At 39.7% G+C, this 18,850-nt stretch overlaps 1 protein-coding gene across 2 annotated transcripts; it reads left to right on the top strand.

Annotated features, from left to right (window-relative positions):
* Positions 1–5,236: 5,236 nt before the first annotated feature.
* On the top strand, positions 5,237–18,433 carry LOC136692787 (uncharacterized). Of its 2 annotated transcripts, none has more exons than XM_066666463.1 (6): positions 5,237–5,375; positions 9,567–9,623; positions 9,887–9,924; positions 15,487–15,875; positions 16,171–16,305; positions 16,692–18,433. In XM_066666463.1, exons 2-6 carry the CDS (start codon positions 9,586–9,588, stop codon positions 16,701–16,703), a joined length of 612 nt encoding a protein of 203 aa, XP_066522560.1. In that variant the 5' UTR covers positions 5,237–5,375; positions 9,567–9,585; the 3' UTR covers positions 16,704–18,433. The 2 variants fall into 2 exon arrangements, with proteins under 2 accessions (XP_066522560.1, XP_066522559.1); XM_066666462.1 differs by having other exon boundaries at positions 5,241–5,375; positions 16,688–18,433.
* The last annotated feature ends 417 nt before the right edge of the window (positions 18,434–18,850 follow it).

Raw genomic sequence — 18,850 nt, 5'->3', positions numbered from 1 at the left:
GGTGATTGGCCCAGAACAGGCATGACAGGACATGTACAGAAGAACTTAGATATTTTAATTACAACCTTTCAGTTACTTAACATAGAAATACTGTTTTATTCAGTGGCTGTGGATAAGAGTGCAGCCTAGTTGGGGAAATGCACTGTAGAGGTGCTGTTGTGGTGGCTGGTGATGTAGCATGCAAAGATCACATGGAACTGGTGGCTCTGAGCATACATTAAAGGTGCCAGTGGGACTAGGTACAGCCTTAGTCACCAGGGAGGGCACTGTGTGGATTTACAGTTGTTGGTGGTTAAGGGTAAGGTAGGACTGTAAAGTGAACTTGGAGGGGGGTGGGTCTGGGACGGCAGACTTCACTGTTGAGCCTTCTGGAGGTGACCTGATGACCCCTGTGATGAGCTACTGATACAGTGGGTGGTGTGGGTTCATGGGCTGGGCTCAGTGAGTAACTGGAGTTGTTAAGGGTCGCTGGTTGCTGACTGAATCATAAATCCACAGCATCCTTAGTGTTGAGGTGTAGGATTCAACAGGAATTTTGTAGCTGCAGGTAGGAAGAGAGTGGACTGGGCCCTATGTGAAGCTCTAATGGATTGGCACAATATATTTTACGTCTTATTCTGTGTATAATTATAATCACAAGATTCCAGAAGGAATGTTTCCAGAAAGTTTACATTTTTTTTATGCAAAACAAACAAGTCTCTCTGATTTATCAGTTCTCTTAAGTTTCTAACTGACAAAAGAACTAAAAACATTTCCAATGTTGTGGCTGACCTCCTTGATTATAATTGTTAAATATAAACAATATTTTAAATTTGTGGCCTGTAACACTCACAGTTGGTGTATACAAGTTGAATTTGTTTGAAACATTCCACATTAATAAGTTGAATATAAATGTAATGAAAACATATGTGGGAAATTACTATAGATATGGAGAACAATCAGAACAGATGACTTTATGCCATGATTATAGACTCAGACACAACCAAAAACCTGTAGGAAGGCAGACACTGGGATATCCACAAATTACTGACCAAATGAACATTGAGTTTACAATATGTGACCCTTTAATGACTGTGGTCCTGTATGTGATTTGAACTGCAGAAATACTTCACTGTGTATATGACAAATACATTATAAAGTCGGTATGAGGCTATTACTATTACTGTGTAAACATAGATTTCCTTGAACTTTTGACAGTGTATCTATATGTAAAAGTATTTCCTAAATTTGTTTTATAAATTGTTACACTGCGCTGTATGTGTTTTCTCTATCTCTGTCTCTGTCAGTTTCTAGGTTCTGCAGTTTACACCTGTCTTTGTTTTTTCTCATCTGTGAGTTCCGTCCATACTCCAGTCCACTCCAGTCCCCTGGCACCCCTTCCAGGGTGTGTTCCTGCACCCTATCCACTATATAGTGCACTACTTTTTGGGTGCCGCCATTTTGTTTGAGTGTCGAAAAACCTAGTGCAGAATTTTCAGTGCACTTAAATAATCCCACAATGCACTGCGATATTCCCCTGGAATCATAAAGACGCCGGTGTGAACGCTGCCAGTCAGGTGTGTTTGTGCTCTCTGTGTTTTCTGTGACTCTGTTGTTGTTAATCTTGAATTCTGTGTCTCTTGACATTGCCTGTGAGTTTGTTTGCTCCTTTTGGTTTTGAGATCTAGAGATCTGTTTGTAAATGTACACAGTGTACATATTTCACCACAGTAGGGTTTCCTGCCTTTAATGATGGCAAGAGGCTTCTTGAACCAGTGGGGCTTTCCAGCCAAACATTTGCCAAAAGGTTCATTACTCAAAGCCTCATTGAATTGTTCTCATTAGTGACACCTGCTGTAAATGAATCCTGAGCCTGTCCTGGATTCAAAATAAACTGTTTTTACTTTGTCTCAATGAATATAAAAGTGTGTTTGCATGGAAATATCATTAAATGAGTGCTGTGATGGTGAACACTCAAAATAAATACATCAGTGATGTTGACTGACACTGAATGCAGAGCTCCCTCTTGTGTATTATTGCTTCAATGTGCCACTAGGCGACACTATCTCAACAGACAATGTATGTAATGTTTACTAATCTGTTTATGTGTCTGTGTGTGTGTGTGTGTGTTTGTGTATGACTCTAGAACTTATTTTCACTATGAAAATCAACAAGACCCCTCACTGGACCAGTGGTAGACTGAACTGCACACCACTGTAATAGACCCTGTTAAATATTATTATCGTTACACTTATATAACGCCTTTCTAGATACCCAAGGACGCTTTACAATCTACACTGCTCAGAACACTCAATTCACACACACACAGGCGAGAAGCGGCAGCCAAACGCGCACAGCGTACTCTCAACCAGAAACGACCGTCCACCTGGAGGACTGCATCGGGCACTAGGATTTCACCCAGGACAGAGCGCCAATCCATATCTGGGCACACACACATTCACTCACACATACACACTCATTAACCAGGACAGTTATTACAGAAGCCAATTCACCTACCCTCCATGTTTTTGGACTGTGGGAGGAAACCGGAGACCCCGGAGGAAACCCACGCAGACACGGGGAGAACATGGAAACTCCACCCAGATGGGACTTGAACCCAAGATCCCAGTGCTGGGAGGCGAACGTGCTAACCACCAAGCCACCGTGCCAAATATGAAACAGGCGAATAATTATAATTATAATTATAAGGACGATAATAGAAGGAGACACACATCCAGCTACAATTAACTGTGGTTAAACATCGCAGCACAGTTTTAATAATCTCTGTAGAAAATGAAGGGTTGGAGGGGTTCAACACCCATTATTTTTTTCGTCTGTGGAGCAGTGGAACGGTGTTCTCTGGAGCGATGGAGCTGGTGTAGAGTTTGTGATCCAGGACTCCTCCTCAAACACCGGCCCCTGACCCCAGTAAGGTTCCTGTGGCTGTTCGCCGTAAAATCCAACATCCGGTAGAAAACCTCCCCAGAAGAGCCGAGGCTGTCCCTGGAGCAAAGAGGAACACGCTCCTGGACGAGGAGGTGTCAGAGCACTTTAGACCACATGGTGTCCACACTGAGATCTGAAGACACTGCCCTCCGTCCCCTCCGCTGTCTTCAGCTTGGCACACGTGGCTTTAGAGACGTCCACAGCTCAGAACGAGTCCTCGTTAGAGATCTGAAGCTGTGGTAACTCTGAATTCTGAGCTCACGAGCAGAGACAGAGAGTACACAGTACATTTGAGGTGAGGTCATCAAAGAGAGAGAGAGAGAGCAACACAAGATAGTGAGGAAAGAGGGAGAGGAGATAAAAGAGAGCAAGTAAATGGAGCAGAGAGAGACAGCTGAGTCAGAGCTGAGAGAGAGAGAGAGGGATTGGAGAGCAGACAGCGAACAGAGAATAAGGGAGAGCAGAGAGATGGGTGAGACTTAATTTCATGCCTAAATTACACTCAGCAGCAGGTAGGGGGAGCTCAGGAGACTATTCTTTAACATTTTTTTTCCCCTGTGTGGTTTTGTTTTGTGGGCTGTGAAAAGGACATAAGATTAATTTTTCCTATCATCATCCAGCGGCTCCCATTTTGAATTCTGCGCTAATGACACTTCTTCGGCATTAAAACTTGTTCCATTTGTGGTTGCCCTTCCTATCTTACATGTGCTGTCAGCCATTTTGTCTTACGCTACCCACAGGCTTCACCCACAATACACTGTCACTGTCAGTGTCTGGCAGCTATTTTTCCCGAACAGCATTAGAAACATATTTTATGTCTCACCTACACTGTGCATACAAAGGGTAAATGGAGATGTCTAAAATGCAGCCTTTAGCTCACACTGTCAGACAAGAGCTCACTTAAAGTCAAAGCAGAATATTCATTCAGTCATTCATTCATTATCTGTAACTGCTTTTCTGTGAAAACTAATTTAGATAAAACTGTATGGACTATGTAAACAATAAAACATATCCTCCATGAATCTGTTAAACACACGAGCTCAGGGTGAGCTCTGCCCTGTAAACAGAGTGATATGAGACTGTGGCTTGTGATTGTTTACCTTGGACACGATTTTGTGTAATCTTGCCAAGCTGTTCGCACTGAATTAAAAAAAAAAAAATAATAATAAAAATTAAAACTAAGTGAACAGAATGTGTTCAGGACTGAATCGGGTGAAAATCTAAACTACAGCTTTTAATTAATATCTTTTAGTAATTCATTGTCTTTGTTTTAATTAATTTAGTTATTAGCTTTTAATTTACATTCATGTAAATACAGCTCAGAGTTAACAGTTAAGCTACAAATTAACTCTCCTCAGAAAGCAGTAAAAAGCTGCTGAGATCAGGTTATTAGTGTAGGACACTAATATGTGTTTTTCTTGAAAGCTGTTAAAATAACTGGAGGGGGTGTTTGGATGATCCATATCCCCATTTTCCTACACTGAACACCACTGTGCTCTACTGTAGGTTTTTGCCACCACCCAAGCTCCGCCCACAATAATAATAATAATAATAATAATAATAATAATAATAATGTTTATACATTACAGGTAATGTAGCAATGCACAGACAACATAACAAAGACAACATAAAAACATGAAAACATAATTTCTTTTTACAAACACAGAAATGATCGATTCGGAAATATGATTAAGTACAGCAGCACAATATGTCTAGTTTATCTAAATATAAAATACACAAAAGTATATTACACATACATGGCCTACATACAGGTTGTTACCTGACAACATACCCAGGGTAACAGGAAAACAAGTGTTGTAAACTCGCACACTATAAATGAATAAAGAACAAGAAATTTAGAAAAAAAAAAGTTCCAACAAAAATATATAATAAATAGCTATGTAAATGTAGAGAAATCCCTTTAGGCGTTAGTGTTGAGATGTGGTTCTTCAGACTCGACTCCCAAAGAAGAGCCGGATCTTTCGGCTCCTAAACGGCTCTCTTTTGTGCTGAGAAGCCCTTTTGCCTTCAGTCTTTTTATGATAAACTGCTTTATTTTGTGCATTTGTCCATTTGGCATTCAAGAAAATAAGATGTCCCAGTTTGGGTGAGCTGATGCGATTCCTTCTATCTGTTAATATTCTTTCAGAAGGGACTGATGTTGCCACAATACACAGTCCATCACCTTCATCAGTTCTTCTGCCCCTGTCCTCAGGTTTGTGAGCATAGCTAATGAGAAATCGGGAGCCAGCTCTCATTCAACGGGAGTCGGCTCTTCTGATTCACTACTAAACATTGCGAACGACACATTACTACTACGCGTATGTCAGTTCATGTTAGAAGCCTGTAGAAGGCGGATTTGGAGCTCTTAACTAACTGCGCAATCGCAGACTGTAAACAGAAACGTGTCAGCTCTGTTCCTGGCAGTTAGTTCATACGTTCGGGACAAGGTATGTTTACGCCTTTATTTCTCTGTAAGTCGAATATACGTTACTCCATGATATGCTTCAAGCTTTACTTGATAATGTGGGGAATAATATAGCGAGTTGTGTGTGTGTTACGTCGAGTTATTCGAGCGCAGCAGCGAGAATGTCCAGTACAGTGCTGTGTGGCCTAGCACGGAAGGCGAGTGTGTTTTTTATCAGCCTCGCCTATAGCAGATCCTGTATTCAGTGCTGGTCCTTCGAGAAGGACCTCTAAATATAAATAAACAGAAATGAATGAAGAACAATACATTTTCAAATGACTTTCGTAAAATCATGTTACAACATATTAGGAATAATCATTTAAAAACGAAATTACAGTGCCAGTAAATAATAAAAAACATAATTAATATATACGTACTAACCCTAACTCTATATATACAGATATATAAATATACAAATATAAGTTTCAAATAAATTGTAAATAATAAAAACAATGTATAAATACATTGTGATTTCAGAAATTTCTATCTGCACTTAGATGACCACCTTGTGACAAACCCATTTGGTTAAAAATTTTGTGATGATAAAAATTGAAAAATTATGTGGCTTTTTACAAACTTTGTGAGAATGTAAAATTTTCTTAGCCGTGCTGTCCTTTCACTGGGTCAAATAAACCAGACAAATTTGAGTGTAATAATTTTTTTTAAAATGATAATATAATAATATTATGATATTATAATAATACAGGAGAAAATGTTTTTGTTTTTCGATCTAAAACAATAGAAACGATTGGCCCTCTTAGGACTTTTTGAAAGAACAGTATTCTGGTTCTTGAACTGGTTCCATTCGGGTGTATAAGAACCTTAGTGCTTTTCAGTGAACCAACCACGTTTACACCAGTTTTAGTGGAACCGAGGATTCGTCGCAGAATTCGTCATCAACAGGGGTCGCTGCACTGCAGCAGTAAACAGAAGTGAGAAGATGGTGGAGTATGTAGACGACTTGTGAGCATTTGTGCTGTTGTTACAGACATTTGTTTTTATCCAAAAAGCAAACATGGATCATCTTTTGGCGATAAGAAGACTACACTGTGTGCTCCTTGTGGGTTTCACCATCGCTCCTTGCTCCTGTAACTAGACCCACCCACAGATGTCCTCACAGTTCATGCTGAAAACACTACTGTTTGTGTTGGTGGAAATGTGTTGAAGAGTTCCAAATTAGGTTTTCGAACGGGAACCGAACCAGTTCCAGGGGCTATATGGACGATAATGCTTCCACAGTGGACATTCAGCCAGAGGTCTGGGGACTGGTGGTGTGCCAACGCACTGTCTGCAGGAAACCTGGGCTTGCCGCACACGCCACGCCGTTTACGTTCGGTGTTTTTCTGGGCTTTGGTAAAGTCTCTTTGGTTCCCCTGTCAGTAACAGACCCTAGAATTCTTTTTTTTTAAAATTATTTATGTATTTATCGTTATCGTGCCTTTCTAGACACCCGTGCTCCACACGCTGCTGCTACTCTGCTCTACATGCCGATTGAACCCAGTCCCTGTGCTGTGGCTACTCTGCTCTACAAACCGATTGAACCCGGTTCCTGTGCTGTGGCTACTCTGTTCTACACGCCGATTGAACCCGGTTCCTGTGCTGTGGCTACTCTGTTCTACACGCCGATTGAACCCGGTTCCTGTGCTGTGGCTACTCTGCTCTACACGCCGATTGAACCCAGTCCTTGTGCTGTGGCTACTCTGTTCTACACGCCGATTGAACCCAGTCCTTGTGCTGTGGCTACTCTGCTCTACACGCCGGTTGATGTTACAACATCAGTATTATTTTTATTTTTTTTTCTCATCTTATATGGCTGCTGAACTACATAATTTCAATGGTTCCTACCGCCTCCCCACAGCCACTGCCAGAAAAGCCAGTAGAGCTGGTTTATTGTGCCGCTGTTGCTATGTACATCAGGGTTTGATACAGTACCGCAACAGAACTGTACACCACTCTGATTAGATTGTGGACCCTCTTCTTCTTAACCAGTTTATCTCTTCTGCCTTCCCAGTTGCTGCTCTTTCTTCTCCTGAAGATCATGCTACAATGCTTAATACATTCTTCTGTGTCTCTAAATACACTAGTCCCTCTAAAAACCAAAACTGTCTTTTTCCACTTCCCTTCCCATGAAGCACATTGGCCGCCACCTGGAATGACTCTGTAAGAAATCAAATCTCACTTTTCACAACATCTGTCTGCCTACAGAGAGGCCCTACGTAATGCCAAGTCAAATTATTTCTTAAGTCTCATTAATAATCATCAATCCAATAAAAAAATCCTGCCCAAGTATATTTGAGTGCTACTTATTACGTTCAATTGAAAAGAACACATGGCTGAAAGTAAAGTGGCACTGATTGTGAGAGAAGCTCACAGGGATTTCCCAGCATGCTTTTTGCCACACTTTTGTTTAGCTCGGGCTGTTTTGAGGTTATTTAATAATTTTTGTGGGTGGGTGTGTGTGTGGTGGGGGCGCAGGTTTCCGCTGGCACTACGTAATTCACTCTCCGGGAGTTTGGGTGGAGGAAAGATTGCTGCCTGTTCACATGGTCCTCTCTGCTTAGTGCCCTTTTAAGGGCCCTAAATAAAAGTTGCTTTTAGCAGTAATGGCTCAGTCTCATTTCTCTGCCACCGGTGACATTACAATAAATAAAGTCAAATGGCTCTATATTAGATCAAATGAACAGTTTGTAAAAATCTAAATGGTAATGATGGGTCTTAGTGTATGTTTTTTTTTTTTTTTAATTATGTTAAACCTTTATTGCTCTTTGTTCTTCTGAAAGGTTATTAATGTTTTGGCACCCAGTAGGGGAGGTCTGAGGAGTTCACTGATCATTTAAACTTTATTTAACCTGCAAAGTAAATTAAGAAAAGGCAAAGCCTCTTGGAAACACACAAACATAAGAACAAAATGTTAAGAAAGTGAGAACAAGACAAAACAAAAAACTAAGAACAGACAGGAACAAAACTAAGACAGTATCAGTGTACATTAGTAGCACAACAGTTGCATTTATTGTTTAAAATATTAGCAGCAGAAGTTTAAAGGCAGAAATTTAACCAGTCTAGTTAATTTTTGCAGTTAATTCCAGTCGTTGGCTGCAGCTGATTGAAATGAAGATAGAACAAAGACTGTATTTGTTTTAGGGACTTTCAACCTGGTGAGGCAGGCAACACAAGCGTAATATGAGTTCATAAACTCATGTTGCTGAATTTGTTATTCAAATGTTCATAGGCTCGTGACCCCAAACTGGTTGAAGCTGTTACAGAAAATGAATGTGTGTTTAAAAAAAGTGTTGACCCTGGTTTCTCAACTGACTTGTCTATGCACTTAAATGAGCAGATTGACTTGGCCTCTGAGTGTAACGTGAGAAAGAGCAGGGTGAGATATGTTTAAACCAGCCAAACCACAATGTTTGTCACACTTCCTTATAGCAACATCAAAGAAATCATAAGGTAAATTAAAATCTTAATTTCTATAAGATATGATACCGTTTTTCAGATTTCACAGAAATTTGTCTTTAGACAAACATTATTTTACTCATTTATTGTTGCTAACAAAGTGACTGATATCCCAAAAATGTGTTTAATAGAATGTTAAAGTAACATTAACTGGCTTCTGAAACATTACATTGCTGAGTGAACCCAGTACGCACTTAAACATACTCAAACTCTTGGTTAATTTGTGAAAGCTTTACTAAAATTCGGATCTGTAATGAAATCCTCTTTTCTGTGCCCTCATTGCTCTGCTGCTTTTTGTATGGGTCCCAGATGTATTAGGGTGAATTTTCCCTAACTACATTTTATTAGGCTGAAATACTAAGGTGGAATTAAGTGTACTGAAATATCTTTCAATTAAAGCTAAATAGGAAAATTTAAACAGATTGTTTTGATTAAATTAATTTAGACTCTTTGCGATTGAATTTTGAATAAATTGTTTAAAATAAATTATTCCAGTGTGATTAAATTATTTGAATTCAATTTGGTGGAATTCAAATTTTTACCAGTTTGGAAGTACAAACTGATAAAAAAAGAATAAGCCATTTTTAATTTAGTAAGTTTTTATTTTCAGTTTGTTATTTTCAAACTCATTTGGAGTTTAAATTTTTTTGTAAATACAATATTTCCTTAATGAATTAAAGGGGAAAAAACATCTTTTCTAACACTTTGCTGTTTGCAGGGCTTTACACCCTGATCAAATGATTATGTCAAGCACTTCATCACACGTGGAAACAAGGTAAAAATAAGTTTGTATTATTATTTTTAATGTAATTAAAAAGAACTCTCCCCATTTGATTCTCTTTTATAAAATTTTACCCCCTCATACACTAGAATGTTGAAACTAATGTATAACACAATGTATATATGTTATATAGGCTTCTTTAATTATTTGACTTGAAATATTTTCAAATTGTTTTTAAAAATTAATATTACATTTCTGTGTTTTCATTTTTTATTTATTTGTTAAGTTAATGAATATTGTTTATCTTACATTTTTAGATGCAATACAGTTATTTTGGGATTAATTGGGGCTACAGGTATGTATATATTTAAAAATATCTCTGCTTTTCTATTAAACTAGAACAGGTTCAATCAAACACATTTTCACCAATGTCAGAATTGTATTATTTTTTACTCTCTATCCAAATTAATTGGGGCTACAGGTGTGTATATATTTAAAAATATCTCTGCTTTTCTATTAAACTAGAACAGGTTCAATCAAACACATTTTCACCAATGTCAGAATTGTATTATTTTTTACTCTCTATCCAATCTCTCGCTATATGAGACCATCTCTGATCACCATCTAATCATATATGAAATTGCTTTAAACTATGATATCTGTCCACAGCCACGCGGTATTAGAAAGTGCACTATAACAACCTCAACAGTTAGTGATTTTATCAATAACCTTCCAGACCTTACCACCATTTTTTTTCCAACTCACCCTAATGACCTCGAGCTCATTACAAACAACCTACAAACTTTACTGTGTACAAAGTGTGTACAAATCTGTTCTGTTCTCTGTTGTGCCTCCGGTGTCGACCCGTGGAGAATGGGTTCCCCGTTGGTTCCTTTCAAGATTTCTTCCTCGTGCGCTGAGGGAGTTTTTCCTTGCCACTGTTGATTGATTGACAGACCTAGATAATGTTGCACCAGTCAAAACCAAACAACTTAGAGAGAAAAGGCTAGTTCCATGTTACAGTGATAGCATGCGTGCCTTAAAACTGGCTGCTCGTAACCATGATCGTAAATGGAGACACACATAACTAGAATGTTTTCGAATTGCATGGCAGCACAGCCTCACCGACTACAAACATGCCTTATCTAAAGCCAAATAACTGTACATTTCTTCTCTTATAGAAAACAACAAAGACAACCCTAGATTCATTTTTAGCACTGTGTCAAATCTAATTGGCAACAAAAAGGAAATCATCTCCATTGTCCCCTCTGATTTCTGTAGCAATGACTTTATGAGGTTTTTTAATGATAAAATTGATTGCATTCGACTCAAAATCCAAAACCAGTCCAAAGTCACATCGGCTCTTGTAGATGAACCCCCCGCCAACTCTGAGGTATAGTTAGACTATTTCAATTCTATTAATGAAAATGACTTGCTTAGTTTAATTAGCTCATCTAAATCATCTTCATGCTTACTGGATCCTATACCAACACAATTATTTAAACAAGTCATTAGACCACTGCTCACAATAATAAATTCATCCCTCAACATTGGATATGTACCTAAACCTCTGAAACTAGTGGTAATCAAACCAATTATTAAAAAACCCAATCTTGACCATCATGCGCTTGCAAACTACAGGCCAATATCAAACCTCCCTTTTATTGCTAAGATTCTAGAAAAAGTCGTGTCACAGCAGTTGTGCTCTTACCTACAAAACAATGACATTCATGACATTTTTCAGTCTGGATTTAGACCAAATCACAGTACAGACACAGCTCTAACAAGAGTAACTTATGACTTACTCCTTTGACTTGATAAGGGCTATATCTCTATTCTGGTGCTGCTTGACCTTAGTGCAGCATTTGATATCATAGATCATGTGATGCTTCTTGATAGGCTGAAAATGTGATAGGAATAAAAAGATATGCCCTCTGTTGGTTCAGATCTTGTTTATCTGACGGTTATCAATTTGTTTATCTGAATAATAAATCCTCTAATCATACTTTAATTAAATATGGTGTTCCACAAGGGTCAGTGCTTGGCTCTGTATTATTCACACTCTACATGCTGCCACTGGGTAGACTAATCCGTAAGCATGGTATTCAATTCCACTGTTACGCTGATGACATACAGCTGTATATATCAGCCAAACCTAATGATGTTGCTTGTCTACGTAAAATAACAGAATGTCCAAATGATGTTGGACTGGATGATGCAAAATTTTTCTCATGATAAATTCTAATAAAACCGAGGTCATGTTCCTAGGCACAGATACTCAGAAACATTCACTCAGAAATGCTGCTCGGACTATTCAGCAGACAGGAGCTTCTGGACATCAAAACTCATATCTCAGACAGTTTTATCACCGATCTCCTACTCATTCCAGAGATCTCCAGAACACCGGAGGTTACACACTCTTCCCGGCCGGGCGGAAGTGCACGCGGGCGGTGTCGAGAACGTAAACAAAGGCGGGGTAGACGCGAAGGGCTATGAGCTAAAGCTTACGCCACACCGGCTGCCTTTACCCAGCATTTTCCTCGCCAATGTCCAATGACAAAATGGATGAAATACAGCTCTTGATCACTAGCTATTTTCACTGAAACATGGCTAAACAACAGCTGTCCGGACAACGCTATTGAGTTAGCAGGACATCATACACACCGAGCCGACAGGATAGCAGAGGACTCCGGCAAGACCAGAGGCGGAGGTTTGTGCATTTATATTAACAAAGCTTGGTGCACAGACTCCGCTAATACCGAGAGGCATTGCTCATCTAATGTGGAGTTTATAATGGTCAAATGCAGACCTTTTTATCTCCCCAGAGAACTCACTTCCATCATACTAACTGCAGTGTTTATCCCTCCGGATGCTAATGGTAAGTTGGCTATGAAAGAACTTTATGCAGCCATTAGCAAACATCAGATCAAACACCCTGAGGCTGCTTTTATTGTTGCTGGTAACTTCAACCATGCCAACTTGAAGACAATATGTCTCCTGCCACACCAGAGGAGACAAGATTCTGGACCATGTTTATTCCAACCTGGCTGGAGCATACAAAGCAACACCCCTCCTCCACATTGGACAATCTGACCATCTCTCCCTTTTCCTCACACCTCGGTACTCACCGCTCATCCACCGTGTGAAACCCATCGTAAGGACAATTAAAGTTTGGCCAGAGAGGATAGACGCTGTGCTCCAGGACCGGTTCAGGAATATGTTCACTCACACAGACTTGGATCAGCACGCCTCATCTGTACTGAACCACGTCACCACCCAGAAACAGATCACCATGTACCCCAACCAAAAGCCTTGGATGAATCAGGATGTCTGTCTCCTGCTGAAGGCTCACAACTTAGCCTTCAGGTTGGGGGACGCACAGGCCTACAATATAGCCAGGTCTGAGCTGAAGAGGGGCATCAAAAAGGCCAAACACCACTACAAGGGGAAGGTAAGAGAACACTTCTCCAATTCCAACCCCCAACGTATGTGGCGAGGACTCCAGATCATTACAGATTACAGGTCTACCAACCCTTCCCCCACTTCCTCTGATGTCTCCTTCCACAATGAGCTTAACTATTTTTTCTTTTTCCCACCGATGTAAGAGTGGTGCTGAGAAATATCAAAGTCTATAAGTCTGCGGGTCCTGATGGCATACCTGGACGTGTTCTCAGAGCGTGTTCTGGAGAGTTGGCAGGGGTGCTGACGGATGTATTCAACTTGTCCTTGGCCTGTGCTGTGGTGCCGAGCTGCTTCAAAACCACCTCCATCGTGCCAATACCCAAAAACTCCAACCCATCAAGACTTAAGGACTACCGCCCGGTAGCCCTCACCCCCATCATCACAAAGTGCTTCGAGCGGCTGGTCCTAGCACACCTCAAATCCTGTCTTTCCCCCACCCTGGACCCCCACCAATTTGCATACCGCGACAATAACAACCTTCTGCTCAACGCTGATAAGACTAAGGAGTTCATCATGGACTTCAGAAGGAATGCTGATTCACATCCACCGATTTACATCAAGTGGACGGCAGTGGAGCATGTGAACAGCTACAGATTCTTAGGTGTCTACATCTCCGAGGATCTCACCTGATCAAGAAAGCTCACCAGCGCCTCGTTTTTCTGAGAACTCTGAGGAAGGACCACCTGTCCTCAGACATCCTGGTGAACATTTATCGCTGCACCATTGAGAGCATCTTGACCAACTGCATCACAGTATGGTTCGGGTGCTGCTCTGTCTCAGACCGGAAGGCACTGCAGAGGGTGGTGAAAGCCGCCCCAACGCATCATCAGAGCACCACTTCCTGCCATAGAGGACATCTATAGGAAGCAGTGTCTGAAAAGGACTGGGAAAATCATCAAAGATTCCAATCACCCAGCGTACAGACTCTTCATCCTCTTGCCCTCTGGGAGGCGCTACAGGAGCCTTCGGACTAAGACCACCAGGTACCGGAACAGCTTCTTTCCCACAGCTGTCACACTCCTGAACTCTGCCTCCCGATATCTGAACAATAATGACGAACTGTATCCTAACACACGCTAATAACACATGGACTTAAACTCCACTTACCGTCTCTCTCATCTGTTGTATATATTGCCCACTATTGTACATACTGTGTAAATAACCTACATTGTCCATAAGTACACACTTATATATTATTTATTATACTCTGTTTATACACCTTCACATTCATATTTATAACCTGCTCATAGTCTGCACATTCATAACCTGTACATACTTATATTTATTTACACCATACCCAAACAATTTACTGTACATTTGTAATATACATATTTATATGTTTATTTTTTTACTGCTAAGCAATTCTGGGTGGATGCAAACTGCATTTCGTTGCTTTGTACTTGCGACATGTGCAATGACAAAGTTGAATGAAATGAAATGAAAATTCAACCATATTACCCCAGTTCTCTTTTCCCTACACTGGCTACCTGTTAAAATCGCATTGACTATAAAATACACCTCTTAGCTTATAAATCTCTAAATGGTTTAGGCCTGCAGTATCTTACTTGAACTTCTCCTACTTTATCACCCGTCACGTACACTTCGTTCACAGGACGCCAGTTTTCTCTTAGAAAATACTGCAGGAGGAAGAGGAGGAAGAGCCTTTTCTCACAAAGCTCCTCAACTCTGGAATAGCCTCCGGTTACTGTTTGGGGCTCAGACACACTCTCAATCTTTAAATCTAGATTAAAAACCTACCTTTTCAAACAATCTTATAGGTAATCACTCACTCTCAGATTATTCCTTCTCTATTAGTGTTCGAGCTGGTTTTCATATTATCACTGCTCTCTATTAACCCTGTCATACTACCATAGCTACAGCTCTTTTAGTTAGCTTTCTGGAGGAGTATGGGTTCCTCGTATGAGTTTTGGTTCCTTCCAAGGTTTCTTCCTTGTATGCTGAGGGAGTTTTTCCTTGTCACTGTTGCCCCTGGTTTGCGTCTTGGACCCGGAGCTCTGTAAAGCTGCTTTGTGACGACTTTTTGTTGTGAAAAGTATTATATAAATACAATTTGATTGATTGCTTGATGTTGAGCATAAAGGTTTTTTTTTTTTTTGAGCACTGACACAAGAACCCCCAGGGTTTTCTAAAGCCTGTTTCAGTGTATGGTTATTTATTTAAATAAAAATAAAAAAACCAACAAATGTATATTTAAATTTACTTTTTCTTATTTAGGGAAGCTAAATATTATAATATTATATAAGTATTAACAGTCATACAATATGGCTTAATTTAGCCAGCAAAAATTGTATATAGAATTTTCTTTTCAAATCCCAGAACCATTTAGGAACTTTACTTTTAAATAAATGTGTGACAGTTTTATTCATAGATAGACATGTACATGTCTGATTCACACACAGGCCCTGGCTCATTCTTTGTTAATCTTTCTTTGTAGATGGTGGTGTGGACTTTGGTAAAGTTGCTGGTATTGTAAATGACAACTCTGGTACACAAATTCCTCTTGTGAAACCGAAGAGCTATAATCTGAGAGTGTGTGGACAGGAAGACACGGTTTACGCTGGAAATGATGATCAGCTGGACTCCTGGGAAGATCACTACCTTTCAGAGAGGAAGAAGATGCAGGTGATCGGAGCGATTGATGATTTCTCGTGTGAGGCGTTCGGCCGCCAGTTGGTTCTCTTGCTGTGTGAAGATAAAAGGGTTTACGCCTATGAAGATGAAGTTCTGCATGTTGTGGCTGAGAGTTTAGAGGCACTGTTTGACAGTGGGGTGATCTTTCCTGGAAAAGAAGTCTATAACTTTGGGGAATGTTTTGAGGAATATGTAAGTTTTTATATTTTACTGTTCAATGTTAAAGCTGTGCTCTTTTAGTGAGAACCAGTCTGATCCATCTAGAGCTGTTCTTTTATTTAAACTCTGGTTCTGGGTAATCCTCTGACCTGCTCATTAGTGTGTACCCTGCTCTAATGCACAAGGTTCAGTCAATCAGCTCAAGTCTCTCTGAGCTGGAGTGGCTGTGAGTGCAGGTGAAACATCAAAACGTGCAGCAGGAGAGATTTCCAAGACCACAGTTGGAAAACACTGCTAGAAACTTGACTTTATCCCCTTGTTTTCTCAGACAGAAGATGAATACAATGAAATGATGGAATTCAGTGAAATTAAGGAAATGAAAGAAAAGCACCAACAGTTTCGTGATTCCTTGGAGAGTGATCTTCTGAAGGCCCTAAAGGAATTTGATGACAAACAATTGAAGGTATATTTTAAATACTCAGTTTTTAAGAATGGAAATAGAACAATTCCCACTCCTTTCAATAACACGTTTTTGCACTTACGCTCTTAAAAATAAAGGTGCTACAAAAGGTTATTTGAGCGATGCCATAGAGGAACCACTTTTGGTTCCATTCAGAAACATTTTTGCTAATAATTTTAAAGGGGTAAAGAACCTTAAGATTGAGTTATAAGTTTTTAAACATTTAAAAGGTTCTTGACACTCACACATCTCTTTAACACATATGTTTCTTTATAGAACAAAAAGTGGTTCTTCTATGGCATCACTCAAAGAACCCCTTTTAGCGCCTTTATTTTTAAGAGTTTATTCAATGTGTTTGTTGTTCTTGTTTGAACTGATTTTTCAGACAGAAAAGAAAGTAGAGGACAGTATTGTGTCGTACACCACCACCACAGGGGGTTGTGTTAGAAGAGCGGACTTGGGTCTGAAAAACCGTTCGATGCCTATAACTGGAACGATCGTCCATGCTTGAAGTGCACTTGAGCAAGGCACCTAAGCCCCAAAATGTTCCCCTGGCATGGGTATGTTAACTGCAGAGATCAGATTTCCTTGTACAGTTGTACATATGGATACACCTTAATAAAATGGGAATGGTTGGTGATATTAACTTCCTGTTTGTGGCACATTAGTATACGGGAGGGGGAAAACTTTTCACAAGAAAAACAATGGTGTGCATGGTTTTAACATAACTTTATTCTTTCATGAGTTTCATGAGTTACAAGTTTCTGACCACTTATAAAATTTGTTCAAAGTGCTGCCCATTGTGTTGGATTGTCAATGCAACCATCTTCTCCCACTCTTCACACACTGAGAGCAACACCGCAGGAGAAATGCTAGCACAGTCTTCCCGTATCTGTAGTTTCAGGGGCTGCACATCTCATATCTTCACAGCATCGACTGTTGCCTTCAGATAAAAGTCTAAGGGGGTCAGATTGGGAGACCTTAGGGGCCATTCAACTGGCCCACAATGACCAATCCACTTTCCAGGAAACTGTTTATCTAGGAATGCTTGGACCTGACACCCATAATCTTGCTGGAAAAACTCAGGGAACGTGCCAGCTTCAGTGCTTAAAGAGGAAAATACATCATCATGTAGCAATTTCGCATATCCAGTGTGCTCGAGGTTTCCATTGGTGAAGAATGGCCCCACTGTCTTTGTACCACATGTACCACACCATACCATCAAGATGTGCAGCACCTGAAACTATGGATACTGGAAGCCTGGGTGTCAGGTCCAAGCATACCTAGATGAACAGTTTTCTGGAAAGTGGATTGGTCATCGTGGGCCAGTTAAATGGCCCCTAAGGTCTCCCGATCTGACCCCCTTAGACTTTTATCTTTGGGGTCATCTGAAGGCAATCGTCTATGCTGTGAAGATACGAGATGTGCAGCACCTGAAACTACGGATACTGGAAGCCTGTGCTCGCATTTCACACTTTATAAGTGGTCAGAAACTTGTAAATAACTCATGAAAGTCACCACCCATCTTGAAACGTTCCCCCCTCCCATATACTAATGTGCCACAAACAGGAAGTTAATATCACCAACCATTCCCATTATATTAAGGTGGTTCCGTATAAATGAACCACCCTGTACAGTTATCATACACTTCATAATTTTTCACTTAACACAAAACCGAACCAGGGTATCATTCCATGTGTGTCCATGCCATGGACTATGTCTTTCTTACCATGCTATGGCAAGGCAAATGAACACACACACACAATCAGGGTACCCATGGATCTTCAAAATGTTTATAAATTACTTTACCACATTCAAGGTCTGATGAATGTATGTGTATATTACCTGACGATCTGAAAACAATCTGGAAACTGCTGAGAAAAGTGAGGTGAAACTGTGCAGAACTACACTGAGGAGCTTGTGATGAGGTGTTGACTTTGTAATTATTCTGTTCTGTTTATATAATCAATTCATCAATTCAAGTTAATAGCATTCATTTGCACTTTAGAAAAAGATCAGATTCTTATATACATATTTTTTTTTGTGTTTTTTAAGTAAAAATTATCATTATTATTACTTTTTTAATTGTAATACTGTTATCTTTTTTGTTAAGGGGAAGGTAGTTACATTAACTATCTTATTAAACTTGATTAAAACAAAGTTTATGATTTGTGTCTTTTTGATTGAATAAAATAAATCAATAATAAATATCTGGGTTTGTTGCACTACATATATTAAGAATATTTTAGTTTATTAGGCAATTTATTTTTAGTTTTTAGATTCTTCATATGTTTGTACCTTGATTTATTGTATATCATGCGTCTATTTGCATCTACAAAAAGGTACTGAAATAATTGCACACCTGGTTTGTGTATATTCTATATGTCTAATATATTGGGAAGAGTGTGGAATTCCCCAGTGCTCAGTTCTGCCCGGCGAGGCCCATTCCATGCAGTTAAACTTGATTTATACACATCATTGCATTGTTCAGTCATCAATTCAACAGAATTGATGGATTAGAGAAATAGTCATTATGCAGTTACCTTAA

Source organism: Hoplias malabaricus, chromosome 3 (genome assembly GCF_029633855.1).
Source record: "Hoplias malabaricus isolate fHopMal1 chromosome 3, fHopMal1.hap1, whole genome shotgun sequence".
In the NCBI taxonomy this organism is placed as follows: Eukaryota; Metazoa; Chordata; class Actinopteri; order Characiformes; family Erythrinidae; genus Hoplias; species Hoplias malabaricus.
This window is presented reverse-complemented; position numbering and strand designations above follow the sequence as displayed.

What these genes read in the sequence shown, in the direction of transcription:
- LOC136692787 (XM_066666462.1), top strand. Translation starts at nt 9,586, where the DNA reads ATGATTATGTCAAGCACTTCATCACACGTGGAAACAAG. An exon ending in TCATCACACGTGGAAACAAG is followed by an intron (nt 9,624 to 9,886) that starts GTAAAAATAAGT and finishes TTACATTTTTAG; the next exon opens with ATGCAATACAGTTATTTTGG. An exon ending in GGGAATGTTTTGAGGAATAT is followed by an intron (nt 15,876 to 16,170) that starts GTAAGTTTTTAT and finishes TTGTTTTCTCAG; the next exon opens with ACAGAAGATGAATACAATGA.